This window comes from Hyalella azteca, unplaced genomic scaffold (assembly GCF_000764305.2).
Source record: "Hyalella azteca isolate HAZT.00-mixed unplaced genomic scaffold, Hazt_2.0.2 contig9209, whole genome shotgun sequence".
Taxonomy (NCBI): Eukaryota; Metazoa; Arthropoda; class Malacostraca; order Amphipoda; family Hyalellidae; genus Hyalella; species Hyalella azteca.
In genome coordinates, this window is record NW_025939286.1 from 138,701 (window position 1) to 159,279 (window position 20,579).

General features: G+C 38.6%; 1 protein-coding gene across 3 annotated transcripts in view; it reads left to right on the top strand.

Moving 5' to 3' along the window:
• The window catches only part of LOC108680652 (steroid hormone receptor ERR1), a 74,059-nt gene extending 56,419 nt beyond the window's left edge, over window positions 1–17,640 (top strand). For all 3 annotated transcript variants that reach the window (XM_018169531.2, XM_018169528.2, XM_018169529.2), the window contains exons 3-10: window positions 4,257–4,409; window positions 9,683–9,796; window positions 12,661–12,785; window positions 13,504–13,598; window positions 14,619–14,780; window positions 15,184–15,368; window positions 15,729–15,901; window positions 16,438–17,640. In XM_018169531.2, the coding sequence (XP_018025020.1) occupies window positions 4,257–4,409; window positions 9,683–9,796; window positions 12,661–12,785; window positions 13,504–13,598; window positions 14,619–14,780; window positions 15,184–15,368; window positions 15,729–15,901; window positions 16,438–16,600 (1,170 nt within the window). In that variant the 3' untranslated portion in view covers window positions 16,601–17,640. The remainder of the gene's footprint in view (window positions 1–4,256; window positions 4,410–9,682; window positions 9,797–12,660; window positions 12,786–13,503; window positions 13,599–14,618; window positions 14,781–15,183; window positions 15,369–15,728; window positions 15,902–16,437) is intronic.
• The last annotated feature ends 2,939 nt before the right edge of the window (window positions 17,641–20,579 follow it).

The window sequence follows — 20,579 nt, forward strand, 5'->3', positions numbered from 1 at the left end:
TCCGTTCTTAGCTTCAATTTGTTTTACTTTTCAGATCGAGGTGGCACTAATTCAAGATTATTTTTTTAATAATATCTATTTAAAACGTATTTTTTTAGTATGCACGTGTTCGTCGTTTGGATTTTTAAATTTATTTCGAGCGAGGCTGATAGCCTCGGGCGAACGCTCACTTAAAGACGAAGCTCTGAAACGTCATGACCTTAAACACGTCGCTGAGTCACATCGGCCTTCAGATGCTTGACCTTTCTCCTATTTTCAGAATCTTATTGATTACCTATGCTGAAAAAATAGTACAAGCGATCCTTGTTGACTGCACCCATATCACTGTGAAAGTATTTCGAAATTCCATTGTTAATCGTCTCCTAGCGTATCTCTAGTTTTAGTTACTTTCTAGTTGAGTCAAGTTTAGATGCGCTTTGTTTGCCAAATAACAATGTTTGTTTGTTTCACCATTAACGTTTATATTTTCTTGAAATATATTGTTTTCTGGATTTCTTCGTTACAGTGAAAATGCTCGGCTTTTCCATTCTCTATAATCTCTTCCGACTGTTTGATATGCTTCTTGTGTATGTATTTCTACATCGAACGTTTTTTGCATCAAAAACTCAATTGTATTTGAAAGTCTCAATTTTTTCGCAGTAGTTTATTCCCGCGCATTATTATTATAATTAGTGATTAATTAGCCGGTTCATATTCTACTTTAATTAAGGAAAATTTCCTGAAAACTTTCCGATCCGTGACAAAGATGACTAGTTTTGTCTAACGATGTATTCGTTGCTTTTCATCGTCGCTCAGGCTGAAGCATCTCAAGATCAATTATACATACTGAGTCAATTTACATAGTTCTTTATTGCCCGAACATCTTTTGCATCATCAACTGCAGCAAGAGAGGCTTCATCGTTCCATCCACTTACTCAAGATTGAATTCGCTACTTCTCGCTTAAGTTTTCAATTATGAAGCAATTTTTTTAGATCTGTTGTCTTCTGAATGCCAGTGCCAAGTTTATGTGCATTACAGAAATTACACGTTGAAAAAATATATTTTGCGCGGAGGAATAGCATCATTATTGATGTTGATGCCCGAGCAGGATATTTTTCGCGGATGTGGAGACGATTAATCCCGTAATTTTTGTCGATCATAAGTTTTTAATTAGTTATTACCTTGCATTACATTACACTTGTCAAGATTGTACGAAAATTTTGGCATTGAATTAGAATCAAATCGAAATCACACGGAGTAGTAAGCTTTTTTGTTCAAAGCTCACAATTTTTCATGTTCTTGGCTCAATAATAATTACAAGCTTCTTTGTGTTTTGAAACATAGCTTGCAGCTAGATCCTAAATACATACATTTGCTTAGTTATTTACGATTCGTATATAGAAACCTTTTGTTAAGAAGTCATCGATCCTCATTTTTTTTATGATAAAAGGATCAACCGTGTAGTGTTTCAAAAAGAATGGGAAATAAGTGCACGAGGTGAAATTCGTTTTTAATGTGAGCAGAAATAATCCACACGGGCAATTGGCATGGTTCCGCGCACTGTTCAGCCGTAGTTATACAGTGAGTCTTCATCGCGCAAACCTTGCGCGGTTTTTGTAGCTGTAATTTTAAGCATATTAATAATTTATTATTACGAGTATTTCGTTCATCGTTCGCTTTGAGATAATTGTGTGTGATTTTATTTGCCAGTGTTTAAAATTGAATTTAAAATGAACTTTGATGGACCAAAGCCAGCGTATTATTATTATTATTAACCAATCCTTGAATAGGATCGTCTGGAATTCAGGAACCATCGACCCTCCCCAATTCTTTGTCTTCCTTGTTATTCAAATCGCGTGCAGCTCATCACCATACCTGCAAGCCAGAGGCGGGAGGTGCGAATACCAATTGCGTCGAAAATTGAAGCTTTGATTAGAATTGCAACTGCATCTTGGCTGGAAATCTGAGGGCTCGTATTCGACGTCTTGAGAGTCGATAACTTCTGTATTTCAAATGTAGTCTTCCCTTGTTTACTGAACGTTTTTAGCGTATGAAATTTTATTGGTAAATGGACTAGTCAAATCTGATATATCAGTGAGATTGAGTTTGACTTGAATGCCGTCGGCATGTGCAAAGGCTGATACTGTGAGTTAAATTTTGATTCAATTAGGTTCACTTTGATTTTATTTGGTTACTAGGCTGTATTCCATATTACTTATAGTTCTGTATTTCCGCCTTTTCGACTTAATTGAAGACTGCAGTTGTTTTTTCTATTTTTTTTTCGTTAGCCATCATTTGATCTAAGTAAAATACCTACTGAGCTTATATTTCTCATCTCTATCGACTCATCTCATACTGGCCCTGCCAGTATGAGATACTGGCAAGGCCCACCACGGCCATACTGGCCCTGCCACCACGAGACACTCGTACCTGATGCCAAGCGTTTCTTCGTGTGTAGATGAATACTTTGGCAGCGAGCTTTTATGAATCTCTGCGACATGTTTCAAATTTCCAACCCGGGTAAAAATTCTCATCTCATATACTGGCCCTGCGACTTCTGTCACCTACCATCCGTGTGTCCATTCACAATCTTCATCCAGTGTTCGCATCCATACAACCGCGCGTGTCCATAATCTGCCTTACTAGTGTTTTCATCCACATACACGCCTTACGATTGTTTTCATACACACATATCCTTGCGTCTATATAGTCTAGCTACACCCTTGTCATCTACCATCCGTCCATCTATGGTCTACTCTACACTCTTAGGTGCACATCAACTGTCATCAACCTATATCCTGAGATGAGAGGGCAATTTACCAGGTTTTGTGGGGTCGGATCGCTCCTTACATAGGCCTGGGATGCCGCGTCTCCATAAAAGAGTTATCGGCGAACGACATTGACTTGAAATGATATCGTGAGGCATGGTCCGAAAAGGAGCAGAAAACGTCGTGTAGGAATATCGACACTGATCTCGCTCTGGCACGTTTGAACGCATGTATTATCAACGCATTCAAGTTGCTGGAATGCATGCGTGGAGTATTGTCTTGAATGTATAAATTGCTTGATGGAAGGTTGAAATTGTTGAGTTATTTCACGCAAGCTTTTTCTAAAAATTTGAGTTTCAGCGGGGATCTTTTATTCAAAATTTTCTGAGCACACGAGTGAAGACGAAGAGTGTTAAACTACCTTATGCATATCGTTATTGTTGTTGATGTTTTGGCTTGAGCTCAAGAGTGAGCGGTGCATATCAAAATACCTCGACCTCACTGCATGCCCTGCTCTCTGCTCGGCCATCTTTAGAAATTGTACTTTTGATGCACGCATTCCTGTTGCATCTACCGTCATGCATGGCATAACTGTCACAGTTAATGTTCTATTCAACTGTAAAGAACATCATCCTGAACACCACGAGACACTCGTACCTGATGCCAAGCGTTTCTTCGTGTGTAGATGAATACTTTGGCAGCGAGCTTTTATGAATCTCTGCAACATGTTTCAAATATCCAACCCGGGCAAAAATTCGCATAAGTATAAACAGCTTAAGGTCTCGTTGGATTTCCTATCGGTGAAGTAGCTAGTATCGGATTGCTCATCTGCAACACTGTAACAGCTCGCTGAAATTTCCGACGTGCTGTTCTCAAGCTGATATTAAGGCCCTTTTTACGCCGGCCAACCGTTGTTTTTCATTAAGCCGCCTGTAAACCGAAAATAATTTTCAACAGAGTAGCATAACGTTGCTGCGGTTTTCGGAATTTCCATTATTTTTGCTGAATTTGGTTCGACGGTTGCTGTTAATAGGGGTCAGCTCAGAACCTGATCGATTACCAGCGGATTGGCTGGCAATGTCGCCATTAGCCAAAGTTCTTGGTGCCGCAAGTTGCGCGCGTTATCTTGCTGATGGGCTTATAACGTCATCACAAGGTTTATTCGGTATAACCAGAAAAAATATAACTCAGTACTCACTGCAGTGAGTGACAGAGAGCGCATTTTCTCGTCGACGAAAACTTGAGGTCACGGACGGACGGACAGATGGACGGACAGACAGACAGACAGACAGACAGACAGACGGACATGACGAGCACAATAGTGCATTTTTTCCATGAATGAGAAAATGCGCTAAAAATGATTGAATTGACTGCTATAAGTTCACTATTTGGCCGTTTTGTAGGTACTTAATTAATATGTTAATTGTTGTAATTTTTGTCTGTGACATCTTTTTCTATGCTGAACGTGAAGAGAAGCCACTTTACGGTTTTCATGTGTTATCCTGCAGTTGGACTACAGCGAGTGTGGGGACGAACTGCCGTCTTCGTCTCCCCGCTTCAAGGTATTCCGCGAGTCCCCTTCCTCCCCGCCGTCCCCGGACCGACACTTCTGCTCCTCCACCACATCCCTGGCCGGAGACTCCAGCATTAACCAGCCCGAGGTGAGCGAGACTTCCCCCATTTCCTTCTTATTGTCATTGGATATAAATTCCCCAGTATTTAATTTGCGAGAATGACAACTATTTTGGCTATCGTTTTTATTTTTTTTAATAATATTTTTATTGAATCTGTCTGATCTCTAATCGCACAATATTGTCTCAGCTTCGTGAAATCCTTAATATATCTCGTTCATGTTTTCGCGGAGAGGTGCGGTAAGTTTGGGTACCTCGGTAATACTACAAATAGCTTTTTTTACAATGACTATTTATACTTCATTGTGCCTTGTGACCTCCGTTGGCAAACTATGGAGTCTTCATGTTGGGCATCTTGTCTCTAAATGCTGAAGAATTTGTGCTGCTGTGATGGCATACATTAATCAAGTATCTTACATACCACACTGTCATACACGCGACATTGGAGACTTTGTAAGTGTGCTTCCCTGCTAAAAATATGAAGTTAACTGCAATCGCTGGCATAACATGGCTCGGCTTCACTGAGGTTGCCAGCTAAGTCGAGTACTGGCTCTAATGCTTCTTCTTTTCTGCTGATACGTTTTCCTTTACAAATATATGTTTCGTTAATTGTTATTTCATCTGCATTTCCATTTAGACGCCTTTTTTTGCTGGTACTTCTTCTTAATTGTTTTTCGTAAGACGATTGCCTCAAAAAATGATCAGTACCGGTAGTGACGACATAATTTTTTTTCATAAATTTAACTAAACCTTCCTTTTATATTTACCTAGGTCTCAATCATAACCATAACTCAAATGCTATTTTTGTTACTATAAAGAATTTGCAACCACATGTTTTGGCTGTTTCATGTATTTTCAATTAAACCCGTGTAATGTTAATGTAAGAGAACAAAGCCCGATTAAATGATGTATGGTACATTTTCTCGAATATTTGCGTATGTAACTTGATTCTATTATTTCAAGCCGCGGTATTCAGGTATTTCAGTTAGTGCTAGAGTCACATGCATAGTTCCGTCTTGCTTATGGAATGCAGGCTCGGAGTTACATCGTCCCGCGGTTTCGGGTACGTGACACGCTATTGAGTTCTCAGTCTCTGCCAGACAGTTCCATGTGTACGTGGTTTCCGAAAAATTGTGTAGCATTAATGTTTGTAATGATGAACTGCTTTAATTTGTCAGGCTCTGCTACAACCTTAATATTATTGGTATAAAGTGTGTTATTCGCGTCTTTTATTATTAGTTCATTTTTTAACATATTACTCAAAACTCAGTTCTCAATTTAAAGTTAATTTGGGCTTTTTCCAAACCTAGGAGTAATATTTTTTCTTGATTTTAAGAATGGAAATTGTATATCAAATGAAGAAAAGTAGTTCAGGCCTAGAATGGTAATTTTGCTCTAAAGACGATGAGTAGTGAGTACCTAGCATTTTGATCTCGTGCCTTTCTCATTATTCCTTCTTCAGTGAAAGTCATATTTCCGATAGTTTCTCGTACCTTAATTAAAGTCTGCGATGTTGATACACGAGTGTGATCTGCTGCATTTATCAGATACTTTTGAAGGTGTCCAAGAAAGATATCTCATTGATTTTGTCCTCGTTTGCTGTCTTTATTCTAGGACGTTTAATTTCTCATTAATTGTCCTTATTTTTTATATATATTGCTCATGCGGTTTAAGCACACATTCTCCTGCTTTGATGAAATAACTAACGAATATCGGAAATGCTTATAATCTCTAGGTTGATTCTTCATATTTCTCGTAGCTCATGTCTTCACATGAGAAAAACATTTTCGCAGATAAATGAATGAGTTATTATTATTTGTCTTCTCACTCAATTAAAACTTTCCTAAAATAATACAACAAAAATTATGTTTTGTTTCACTCGCGCCTGTGGTGGATACTTCTGCTTTGGCATTGCACCTGCTAGTTGCTTTTTTTTGCGTGGGTGGGCAACGCGTTTTAGACGAGCGAGTTCAGCTCCGACTTGGTCTTTTCTGTTCATTAAGTTAAGAATTTGTTATCTGTTAGTTCCTCATTATTTATTACCAGAATATTACTCTATACGAGGCGCTGGTAAAAAGTGAGCACATCCACAGCACGTGTTCTGTCACTCAGAAGGCGTGTGCCGTGGTCACGAGTGTTGATCAGTGCCAAAGTATGTATCCGCAGGGAAGTACTTTTATCCAAGCCTTCTTTGCATATAGGAACCTAGACTCGTGTGAATAAAATCATCCTCATCATATTGCTCCTACAAAGTAATTGAATGCGATTGTAATAGATTATTGTTATAGCTTTTAAGGCAGTCTACGGACCCAAATGGTTCGTGTGGTCATAGCATGTATTTAGAACGCACTAAACGCAAATTATAATTATGAGTAGTAATTTAGTAATTATATATATATGGGTCACTTGTTGGCTTTCAGGTTCCTATAATGTAAAGCTTAGATTGATAGCATTCTTTTCTTTTTAAGTACTTAATACATAACTCTCGTACAACTTAGACGATTGATCATACAGTGGAAATGCAATTAAGTCAGGGTTATGAAAATTCCTTTTTCCTCTATGTAAATCTTAGATCATCATTGAGTAATACGTTTCTATTCTTCGAGATGGCATTAGTCATTTTCTTTTCCTTCATTCGAGTAAGGACCTTTCAGTACACGGATTTTAGATATTCAAGCCTGCATTGTTTGTTCCTTCCATGCGATTTGTATTCATGTGTCGTAGGTTCAAAACGAATGAATAAGATCCCCCGAAGTGCTAAGGCCGGAGCCTCTAAATTCTCTAGTAATTCGCCCCCTTCATGGAATTCGCGATTTCATATCAACTAGAGGCAAGTTGAAACTGAATTATGCCCCTCTAAGTACTCATTAATTTATTAACGTTCACTATCCGTTTTTTGTGTATCTGTCGACCACTTAGGTCTTAGGCGGTCTTTGCTTATTTTGTACATTCATGTCATGTGCCGTTTAACCTCATGGTCTCGAGCTACAATATTTTGCTCTACTGATATGATGACTGTAATAATTTTTAGCCAATGCACAAGTATTTATAATTTGCAACTACAAATGAAAATGCTGAAATACGGAAAAAATAAGAATTTTTTAGAAACTGGAGGACAATTCTAAATTACCAATCATGGTTGATTTTGTTTACGCAGTTTAAGCCAGAAAGTGATTGATAGTTTTGAGTGGGTTGAATGCTAGTTGCCTTTTTCAGTCATCTTGTGAGGTACAATGACTGTCTAAGACTGCCGTAACATATTTGTCCGTGACACATATGGCGTGTGTGCATCTGGCTCATACTAGGCTTTTTCTTTTTTACATAGACCATTAATCTACTTGCTGTAGCCGTTGGTATTTAGTTAATCTCTCCAGATGATGTGAGCCCCAGGAACCTTTTTGTTTTTGGCCATAATTTATTGATTAAGTTCGTTAATACCATACTAATAATTTGTTCATAAATTTCCATCCTATAATTCAAATTTTTAAAGCATTTCAAATTTTGTATTTTTTTTTTTTGCAAACTGTTTTACTCTTTGACTGAGTTTTCATTCGTTCTCATGTGTCTCAGGAAATAATTTCTTGCCTCTACACGTTGAGCCATAATCAAGAGCTCTGCAATTTCATACTTATCAGCATATTTCAAGTGAACATTAATTGAAGATTTAATGAGTGCTTACATGTAATTCGAAGTAGATTTTTTCCTTCGTTGTTGCAACCTATGCCAGTGAGCACGTGCATCTATATCGGTCTATCGAACACCACATGCTGTGTCACTTGACTGCCGAAATGACATTGAAATGAAGGAAAAAAGAATCGTCTGATTTGGCACGTGAGCAGACGCATCATCTTGCTGTGCCTGCTAACTTGCCAGAACCGAGATCGTTTTTTGCCTCACGTGCTTGACAGAGGCATCCTAAAATCGTTGAATCATCTGTCGCAGGACAAATTACCTCTTGCGCCTTTGTTGTGCGGCCGACAGAAAATGAATAGATGTTTACTTTTGGTCCAAGTCTTCTTGAAATATTGTACGTTTCTCTTTAGTTAATATCTTAAAACTCGTTCAATCTTAATAAGTATCGAAATATGATTTACCGCAACGCGATCGAGTGCTGACAGCGACACAGCGATGTGTTTGAGTTCAAGCAGGTCGTCCTGTTTCTGGTACGAAATTATTCCGGGTTTGCCAGCATACAATCTCTTGATTTTCTCCATTCATTTTAGTTGTCCATTGACGTCCTTGAAATTTTGATATTTTATAATTTATTTCACTAGTCGTCTGGTAAAGTCTCATTATCATCTTGAATTTATGCTCTAAATGGAAAGTTTACTTTTAAAAACTCATAAGTTGAATGTGTTATATATGTATAACATTTTGTCTTTAATTTTTTTAGTTTTAATTAACGTAAAATTCCTGCCTGTCTAAATATTACGCATTCATTTATTCAAAATGATGTTTTCAAATTATGAGGCGACTTTATTCTCTACAGATTTTCCTCGTCACGTAGCCTCAACAAGACAAATAAATTATTATGCGTGCAATCTCATGTTTATTTTATTCTGAGGCATTAAATATACTTATTTTTTTTAGGGATAAATCTTGAGGGAAGACAGCTGCTGCCACGCGCTTGCTGCTATGCTGGCTGTGGGCCAGTGTCTGTTGTCCTTGTGATGCGGTCTGCTGTTCTTCTTATCGTCTAAATTCATTGCCGTCAGGGCGCTGCTATCCCTATCCTATAAACCACCTGTTTGCTCGCCTGCTAAGATAAATGACTGGGCGGATACAGCTCGATTCGCATAACGAGCCACATTTTGCCTCCTTCTGTGTCTCGGGGGCAAAGGGATTTCATTGGTCTTATGGATGTCGTTTTTCCAGCAGGTCGCGACGTTGATCGCCATAATCGTTGGGCTTTGCTAGGTTATGATTGCTCAGCATATTATTACATTTTTCGGTAACAAGGTAGTTCGTTACAAACTTTTAACCATGTCTATTCTCTTCGATCCTTTTCTTATTCGAGTTTATTTGAATGTTTTCGCTATTCTTGGTTTGATTCATCAACGTAACACCTATAGCTTGTTCAAAGATTTAAATCCTTTAACAATAGCTTCTTGACAAATTTTCCTAAGAATGTAAAAGCAAAGATAACGCCAAGTAAATTCACCTTATCTTGGCGTTTTCTATGTTTTTTTACTAGCTTTTTTTCTACTTGGCGTTCTCTTTGCTTTTACATTCTTGTTGACCTCTCTATTTAAGGTAACTAATAATAATAGTACTGATATATGATGTGCAAACTATTCTTCCAGGAGGAGGACGCCCCCCGGAGAATGTGTCTCGTGTGCGGAGACGTGGCGTCAGGTTTCCACTACGGCGTAGCTTCCTGCGAGGCCTGCAAGGCATTCTTCAAGAGGACCATCCAGGTAAGGTTGCTGAGAGCTCTTTATTCCTTGTCATTTCTCTGAAGCAATGTACAATTTTTCATCTCTGAAGTGTACTCTATTATTTAGATGACTAATACGGAGTTGAAAATTAATTTACACAGCGGCGTTATGATACATTTGCATAGGAGATGCGTTCAGCTAATTTATCATTCATCGTTCAAACATCCTGATTATCGCGTTACCCTAGTAGAGAGCTTTACTTTATAACTCCATATTTATTGTCACTGCATCGTAAATATCGTGCTAACCTGCTAGGAGAGACCTTAACTTTACGACTCGATATTCATTGTCACAACATCGTAAGTATCGTGCTAACCTGCTCGGAGAGACCTTACCTTTACGACATTCTCACAACATCGTAAGTATCGTTTTAACCTGCTAGGAGAGACATTAACTTTACGACTCTATTCATTGTCACAACATCGTACGTATCGTTTTAACCTGCTAGGAGAGGCCTTAACTTAAAAACTCCATATTCATTGTCATACCATCCTTATAAAATATCGTGCTAACCTGCCTGTCGAAATCTTAACTCGACGACGCCAAATCTTGCGGGATTATGGACGTGCCTCTAGGCGACGCTTTATGCCGCTCACTTTGAGCTTATTTTTTATTATTATACTCGCTTTTGAGTCATCAGTCCTTCTCGCCGTTCGTATCCGAGTGCTGCTTTTGGCTGCACTCCAAGCCCCGCAATATATTCGATGGCATTTACGTGACACCCGCGCCCGCCGTCTTCTTGTTTCTAGATCTTGTGATTCCCGAGGATATTTGAAGCCTCTCATAGAGCCAACAATCTGCTCTAATATTGAACCCGTAGAATTTTGTGTGAGTTTAAACCGCGCTCAGTAAGTTAAATATTCGTATCGAAATGCGTAGACTAACTAACGAAAGCAGAGTTTTCCAAATTCTAGGAGTAAGATAAAAAAGTGATAGGAGATGCATATACGCCTAGTTTCTAAAAATTGGAATGTAATACGAGATTATTTATTTTCACTTATAATATGGTCGATCTTGAATGCGAAGACATGAATATTATGAAGCCACTGTAGGGGACCTCGCGGCTATGAGCGCCAATGTTATGAAGTTCAGGCACAGAGTTTGACGTTCCAAATCACCGCTCAATTGAGTCTTATTTGAATCAACGACACTTGTCACTTCAGGGACTACCCTTGAAGGCCCCTTTAGCCACCACATGCCATCCCCCAACGGACGACTCTCGGCCGGCAATTCGATGTCAATTCTCACTTGCAGTCAGCAGCTCTGAATTCGGTGATGGCAGCTGTCGGCTACATGACAGGTTGTCATCGTAAATTTGTCGGTTTTTATGTTTCTATTTCACAGTCAATTTCAGAGTTTATAACCAACTCGTCTCAAAATGCCAGGTACCGACAGCTACAAATTTTAATACACGCACCTGCATGCGAAATAAAAATGTACTAATGCCTCAAGATTTACTATTTTCATCACAGTTTTCATTATTGTGAGCGATACCTCTATAATTTGATATGTTCACGAGCTGGTCAGTCTGGCGCTGCCCGGGCTCGTTAATCAATCCCTGTAATTTTAGAATCTCGTTATTCTGAATCCCGTAACTAATACTGAAGATGAAGTATGCTAATTAGAGAAAGAACCGTCCGTCCTACACCCACATTTTTGACTCTCGCTTCAAAGTAGGAAAATTTTCTCTCTTTTCAGTGCACATTTTAACATATCAATTATAACTCCTTTAAATAACAGCAATTTCTATACTATCCCTTATTCTCAGTTTTACAATGCTTTGCTATTCTCTCCATAAGAATTGAATTTCAAGTCCAGGTAATATCCGAACGTTCTGTATAATTAATTTTGAAAAGTAAAATGATTCTGCTATTGTATTAAATTTTCTGAACATCTTGAATAAATTTCTTAGTGCTTTTTCATTGAAATAGAATATGCGAGAAAGGAATTGTGAATCTCTCAGGAGATTACTCGCCGTTGAGCTCGGTTTATGCGGCTTAAAAGCACATGATTAGCTGCGGGCTGACAGGGGAGCTCGTAAAGGGAGCTCATGGAGCGACTTATTGCTTTCATTTGTATGACGGCAAACTTGCTAGTCATGCGCTCCTACAAAAAATGTGATGGAAACGCATTGCATTTGTTAAGCATTAGATCCGCGTGAGAATGCAACACACGTACTGAATTCTGTGTTATACGTTGAGAAATACTGCAACTGATCGTACGTTATGTCACGAGCCTCTGAACAGCAGCCATGTGTACTATTCTATACAAACATTGCAACACGAACTTGCTGGCCGCTGGCCAGTGATAAATACCTGCTCCGAATCTGGTAGCCAAATGCAACATAAATTTATGGTTAGCAGCAAAAACTCTTGTATTATATTTTATATTTCTAACGTAACTGCTATACCTGCATTATGATTGTTCTTGACATGTTGTTTACCATTATTTGGTATGTGCCGCGGCCACATTTCAATGGATCGGATCAAATATATGCTCATCAAGTCTCATATCTGATGGGCCTTTCCGACGTTAACTGCTTTTTTTTTCATTTAAAATTAATCCCAGTTTTAGTATAATTAACGTGGCCATCGAGAGTAGGTGTTGTTGTGTTTAAACTTTTGCTCGAATATTACACCTGTCTTTGTAAACTAAGACGAGATTCTCATCCTCATGTGCTTCGCTTCTCAAGCTATTCTCTGAGACCGCAAGGCAAGTCCTTTAAATTCTCGTAAGATTTACTCATAATTGGGCAGTAAACTTCGTGTCGCTGTCGTCTCGGGTTGTGAGAACATTTAAGCAGTTACATTAAGTACCTCAAATTACTATCGGACTTTTCTCAGGGGAACATCGAGTACACTTGCCCGGCGAACAAGGATTGTGAAATCAACAAAAAGAGACGCAAAGCGTGCCAGGCGTGTCGCTTCACAAAGTGCTTGTCCGTGGGCATGCTCAAGGAAGGCGTCAGGTGCGTCTTCTTATTCATATTCAACCTTCTTCTTTCTTATAATTTACATTACCGGTATCTATTTTATTTTCCTAATAATTTATAAACTTAAGAAAATTATTTCATTGCGATATCCATGAATTTGTTATTTAAGTGTAAATCCCGAATTTGTTGCACTAATTTTATACGTTAGGATGTATATAAAATTATTTTGTAGCATTAATTTTCACAATTTTATTAATAGCGAAAATTTTACAATATTTTTATGCGCACAAATTTGGTATTCCTAAAATTTCGTGATCTATTGTTTAATTCTAAATCGTCTACGCGCATCTAGCTACGCATTATATTGCTCCATCTTTTATACAAAATTATATTTCTTTCATTTTCGACGGAAATTTTTCACTGAAGAAGCTTTTAGAGCAGATCTGTATCTGTAGTTATAATTACTTTTTGCGCTGGCATCTGAAATTTTCACGCCACATTTTCAGAGTTCTGAGAACTACTCACCTCAAGACTGCGATTGGCAGCTTTAGATTCTGATTTTGGAGACTCATTTCTTTTTATCTCAATTTTCTCATCAGGTTTATCGATAAAACTAAGTTGTATTTAGCGAGCTTAGTTCGAAAGATGATTACAATTAACAGTTTTTAAAGTTCATAATTATTATTAGCTGTATTCATTTTAAAAGCTTGGTACGGATTAAATTAAGATATGTCAACTGCGACTTATATGGCAGGCTGGACAGAGTACGCGGCGGACGACAGAAGTACAGACGGACGAGCGAGACTCCCTTCTCGACGCCCACCATGGGGAACCGGCGGTGTCTTGACGGTCAGTTATCTCGATTTTTGTTATTAGCAACCTTGAACTGTTATTTTTTATAGTAACCAATTTTATCTTTACTAATAAGATTAAAGGCTACGAGCAGGTCAAGCTCGACGCTTCTCGTTATAAAAAAGCGTTACCCACTATAGATAGTCAATAAGTATTGAAAATAAGTTCCGTTTATACTGTTGTCCTAAAATTTTATAATCTAAATGAGGAATGGCTCTTTCAAAATCTTCGATTAAATAACCCAATTTAATACTCATTTCGAAATATGAGTATATTAAATTGTTTTCTCGTGAATTCTAAATATGTAGCTATATATTTATATTTGTTTAAAGCAACGCCTATTCGAATTTTGCGATTCTTGTTGAACTCTACATTAATAATAAAATTTAAATCCAGGTAATAACATGACACAATAGTTATAGTCAATACGCCCTTTTTGTGAAGTCAACTTTTTGTACAGTTCCCCACTCGCTTTAAGCAAACGCTCACAATAATAAATGATCCAAAAACTTTTTAACTTTGGCTTGTCAAAATTTATGTGTATGTGTTTGAAGCGTGGACCGGAAATACACAGAGGCTTTTTCGGCGCGTTTTAACGAATTACTTCTCGTGTAGGAATTTAGTATACCTTAACCTGAAAATTTGTTTTTAGTTAGAGAATGGGAATAGATTAAATTTAAAATTTGAATTTGATTATGCAATAGGTAAATATACAGTTATATTGAAAGTTGCAAGATAGTTTTTTTCCAAATTTTGAAACGAAAGTGAAATGAGAGTGCTTGCCACTCAAGCCAAAATTCACTTCCCATTTACACGCACTTCTCTTGACACTCGCATTGCATTTCTCTTTCCGTTCGCACCGCACTTCTCTTTCTCTCGAACCGCACACATCAAACCACTCGAACCGCACTTTTCTTGTCAGTCACGTCGCTCTTCTTTTGCTACTCACGCCGCACTTCACTTGCCACTCGTACCGCGCTCCTTCTCTTGCCACTCACAGCGCAATTTCTGCTGCAGACCTGAAGATTTTGTCTGCTCTGCGCTCCTGCGAGCCGGAATGCATAAACGCGCTGTCTGACCTGCCGGGCGACATGGCCGACCTCTCCTTGGTGGGAACCCTGGCCGACTTCTATGACAGGGAACTCGTCGCCACCATTGGCTGGGCTAAACAGGTTCCTGGTGAGTACTGCCTCAGCTCCATGTTTGCAGCGCCTGGCTTGGGCGCAAGTAGCGTTGAAAGTGTCAAATTTGTTTTCCTAATTCTTGTACACGATTCCGCAAACACATCGTCTTTTGCTCTTTCTCTACAATTTGTTGAACGACAGCAAGAAATTTAGTATGAAATGGTCATACTAACTATGCTACTTTTTATCAAGTTTGTGAACTTTTTGAAATCGGGAAGGTAATAATTCTTCCACGACCGACATCTTAATAGCAAAATAATGTGCATGAATAATTATTTTTCAGTTTTAACATCAGCGTCATTCCTTAATATTAGTCCCTCTGAACAAAGTAACGGTACTGCTGATCAGAGCAGGATATTTATCGCCATTATTCATGTCAGTAACATTTCTCCCTGCAGGCTTCTCGGATATAGTTTTGGACGACCAGATGCGCCTACTACAAAGCACGTGGGGGGAAATCCTGACTCTGGGCTTGGCTTTCCGCTCCATGTCGACGGGTGGCACGAGACTGCACTTCGCTGCCGACCTCACTATTGACGAGAACAGTGCGAGAGAGTGGCAGGCTCTAGAACTCTATAATCAAGTGAGTATGTCAAGCTTATCCTAATATTCACTCACCACGTGAGTGAATATTAATATTCCCCCCCCCCCACGTGAGTGATTTTTTTCAGTCAATTTTGGATCGATTGCTTATGGCATTAACTTTTAATGGTTCTTCTGTAGCCGGTATTGACCTCTCTCGTGTTCGTTGAGAAAAGCTAATACAATAATAGTTTGATAGCTAAACTGTTACTTATCACAACCATAAGCAGTGGATTAAAATGTCGTCAATGCCAAAAGGTATAGCTTTTATTTAATAACCCAGTGTGCGTTTTGGTCATATTTTGTATTGTTACATGACAAAATGTTGAAATACAAGTTTAATAATAGATAACGTTGATAGGTTCTGGCTGTTGTTGAACGCTTCGAGCAAGTGAACCTGCAGCACGACGAATTCCTCGTCCTGAAGGCACTCGTGCTGACGAACTCTGACGTGCGGTTACAGGACACAGTCCCTCTGCAGAATTTGAGAACGCAATTCTTGCAAACTCTTTTGCAAGTCGTCGAGAGTATAAGGTGAGAGACCGTGTACAGTGTGGCTCAAGTCACGCGTGTGGGGTGTGGCTAAAGCAGTGTTTCTTAGAATGTGGCTAAGCAGTGTTTCTTTCGAATGTGGCTGAAGCAGTGTTTCTCCAAATGTGGCTGAAGCAGGGTTTCTTTGAATGTGTCTAAGGCAGTGTTTCTCCAAATGCGTCAAAGGCAGTGTTTTTCTGAATGTGGAATGAGGCAGTGTTCGTTCAAGTGTCGCTATAGCGACTCAATTGTAGGTACGTATGTGACTGAAGCGAAACCGCTTAGACGAAGCACCACGACATCCACTCACTCACCTTCTCAGATTGCCAATATTGGAGTGTTATGCATTTCCATGTTCAATTGTTTATGTTTATTCTTCGGTTCAGAATTGAATTCAATAGCGAAGACAGTTGGATTGATGTATTGACACATGCGTTTGAGCAAAAGATTTGCTTTTTCATCAATATTACAAAGAAAACTGTCTTCACTCATTTTTTCTTATTGAAATTTCCTAGTATCAAATCTGTCATGTTGTGCAGAAACCACGACATCACTCAACACTTCAACTCGCTGCTGCTGTGTCTGCCCGCCCTGCGCTCCGCAGACTTCGCTCTGCGACGCTTCTGGCTCTCCATCAGACATCAAGAAACTGTCCCTATGAACAAACTTTTCTGTGAAATGCTTGAATCACAAATGCGGTGAAAAGCTTTCAATTCCGTCTCTCATACATGTCGCGCATCGCATACATGATGGTTTCTTAAAAATTCATTTGTATTTTACTTATATGATATATATATGTACGTTTTGTTTGCAATGATTCATCAGGAGTTATATTTCTTGTTAATTAATACATTTAAGACAAGCGATGGTGACTCGCTCACCCGCTGGTTGATCTCTTAAATTATTTTCTAATCTATTTCCAAAGTTTCTTCAGTCTTGAGTTATTTTTTCCACAGAATGCTAAGATTTATCAAGTTATTTGATTAAATATTTGATTTATTTATGGAATTGGATATTGTCATTCAACATTAAGAGGTATTAATAATTGAAACTTTCGCAGCGAACTGTGGGAAAGAGGCTTATTTGTATTTTTTATGAACTGGTATATGGGGAGGTGCTAGCTTGTTCGGGACCAATCAGGGTCATCGTATTTTACAAACTTTTATAACTACGTATTTATATTGCGCCCACGGTTAATACTTGTTACTCCTGACAAATTCACAGGTAACAAGTGTCCTGACAAATTCACAAAATTTGTCTATGTCTCTTATAGCTTTTCTTTTATAACGCGCAGGTTCGTCATGAAAAACTCGCTCTGTGATCAAACTTTAATTCTTCTTTCGCACTTTGAGAAAACTAACCAGTAATTTTCTACTAGCTTATAACAATCGAATTCATGTGCTCTTTAGGTCGATAAAAATAATGCAACCTTCCAATTTTTATCAAAATTCTTCGGTTTAAAGGTTTAACTGGCGTCTGTTGAATCAAATCGCTATTTTCTGTTCAAGTATTCAATTATGCCGTGAAGAATCTGATCTGACTTTTTTCGTTGATATCGCCTAGTTGTTGTGTTACAAATTTGGTAAATCTTTTGAGGAATGCACATTTAATTACTATTTGCCTTATACTTGATCGTTGAACGTAAATGGACATCTCCTAGCCTGTCCGCAATGCACGACGTAGATCACCTCCCTCAGGGGGGACTTCCGACGCGTGTCTGAGCGTCAGAAGTCCTATTTCGCGCTCCTAGGGGGATTGTTCCTGAGCGCCCCACCGCTGAGCTCGCGGTGTCTGACTGCAAGTCTCAGTCCCTCAGTATGCGGCCAACGTCCCGTGTAAGTGATCTCTAGTGGAGTGTCTTAATTTCTGTTACTTTTCACCTGTCACTTCGTCTCTGAGATGCTAACGCTGCTTCTTTCGAGCCAGCTTCAGCGGGCTGGACAATTAATTGAGAACTCCCGCCCCCTCGTGGGTGTTGATTAATTTGAGATATTGAATAATTGAGACCTTCCGTCTCGCTGGCGATGTTACATTTTGACCTCCGGTGCGAAATAGTTTGATTGCTGAAGCGCTAGCAAACCATTCTACTATTACTACTACTTATCATTCACTAGTTGACCAGTTAATTTGCCTTATTGTGTTCATGCAATACCAAGTACAACAACGATTTTTTCTACTGAAGAACACAATGCGAGGCGTTGTTAGAAAGTTGCTGCCTGCAATGATAGAAACGATTTCATGGAGTGTTGGAGATTTTTTCCTTTGATATGTAATCCAGGCAATCGCATATAAATTGATTCTAGGAATTAGTGATGGAGTTGTGACATCTCCTATTTTGCCTTTGCAATAAATATATTTGATGTGTATTTTGGAAGAATTATGCTCCGAAGAGCAATGTTATCTAAGTTAATGGAGGAAGCCTGACGTCGAATAAATTTCTACATTAAATGTTAGTACAAACGTTTCGTCGTCAGTCGTGTGACGCCTTTCATCTTGCAGTTCATCTTAATCGCTTGATAGTAACGCATGACGCGCCGGTGGTTCTGGCCATTCACACAGCACTGAGAGTTTTTTTTTAACAGTACAAGTTAAGATTAACCATTCCTAGAGGAGGTCGACGGCGGACTGTAAATGTGATGGATTTTAATTATGATATCGTGGTTGATGTTTGAGCTCTTGACTGCACATTCTGCTGTAAATATTTGTTACGCTGCAAGTCCAAGACGACAAGCGACACGAACGCTTACGATCTCTCGATGCTATTGTTTCCATGAAGTTGTACCCGCTAACATTTGTTTATTGTTGCCGGAAATATTGAATGGTTCTATACATGTTGAACGATACAGCCTTGCTAAATACGTTGGCTGTTCTTTGCACGTCCACGAAAAAAGTAGGATACGATGTTATCTTGACTGCGCTGTGGTGAGCTTACGAGATAGTTAGTTGATCCATTATTAGGGAAATTATATAGACTACTTTAACTCTCTGTATTTACGTCTCCCAGCTTACGTAGCGACGTATAGTCTTCTGATAATTAAATGTAATGAAAGCTTAGAGGCCCGACATCGAGAGATTCTGCTCCTTGTATTCAATAGATCTTGCGTGCTTGCCTCAAGTTAGATTAGAATATTCACGTTCGAACTCATTCGAACGGATCTGCTGCTTCCGAAAGGGCGATCCAAATGATGTCTTGTAGCGAGGTTATATTTACGACTTTTTGTTATTATCATTACTATTATGTTTTTATTATTATTATCATTATTATCATGTTTTTTCATCGAAACTAAAACAATGATATCCGCAAGTTTTTACTTCAGCTCCTCTAGAAATACTCAGATTAAACTCAGATTCAATTGATACTTTCTTGAAATTAATTTAGTTCGAAGTTTGTTGAATTGTGTTTAGTTATTGAAATATATCCTTCAATACAGAAAAAAGTAAGCAAATTGCTTGCAAGGCCATAATTGTGCAAGGTGTACGTAATATTACAGACGAGCGAGTGTGTTTACAGTAGTTAATTAGAAGTATCCTCAGTTGCAGTGATTGATTAGTTTTGGAAAAAGTTTAAAATTCACTCGAGCATGCGTTTAACGACTCATTAGTGGACACTTTATTTTTTATATTGGAAAACTCAAATTTAATATATTATATATTAAATTTTGATAATATATTACGTAGTTGGAAAACTATATATCTAATCTAAAGTTTTCTTCATTTAATGCTGATGAACACCAATTTAGGGCCGAATTCGTTTGGGTTTCGTGGCATTTAATGGAAATTGGCTGATTCTAAATCAGAGCGTTTCATTGCGTAATTGAGACCTGAGCTCTTGCGCACGAGCGAGCCATGGTCGTTCATGGCTTTGTTGCATTACTTCGTTTCAATGCTGACGGTAAAAATGATAAAATACTCTTTAAAAGTTTTTCTTCGAATCTGCTGTGAAAACGCCTCATCTCTCGTAGGTATTTGTGCGCGTTCGTTGTAGCGTTAAGTGATGTTTTCACGCGATATGATCGCACCATGTTACTCGTACGAGATTAAGAACGAACAATTTCGGAACAATCGTACCGAACGTGTTTCACGGTGAGTAGATTATTGTTGGTGAACTCCTTTGCCGACCATGCCATCTATGCACTACTTATTAGAGCTTGCGCTGGTCTTGTTCGTCGCCATGAAGCAAATCGGGGTCTCTGTGTTCAAAATGTTGATGTTGTGATACGCTTCTGTCTTTCGGACATTTTCAAGATCGATGCCTTGACGTTGCATTTCTTATAAATTTTATCTCTTTTCTTGCAAGTTTTGAGCTGCCGAAGACGCGCTGGTATTGCCATGCTCTTCATATTGATATCCACGTGTTGAACAAAGTTCTCGCGTCTCATGTTATGGACGAAAATTCCGACTGAACTCGATCAAGTGGCTTATCCGTTCGTATTTTCTAACTCGACTCGCATCTATGCTAAAACGTGTTATAGAAATTTATCAGTTGAATATTGTATATGATGGAAGTCTATTTTTTACCGCGCCGTACTGGCTAGAGAAGCTTTCTGCTGTCAAATGATGTAATATATTTGTGTCAGTTTTGTATGCTGCTAGAACCTATGAAAATTTAGTTTGAAATGTACCGTGTAGTTTTGTATATGTTAAGTGTGTTGTTACCTAGTAAAGTAACGAAAAATTGCAA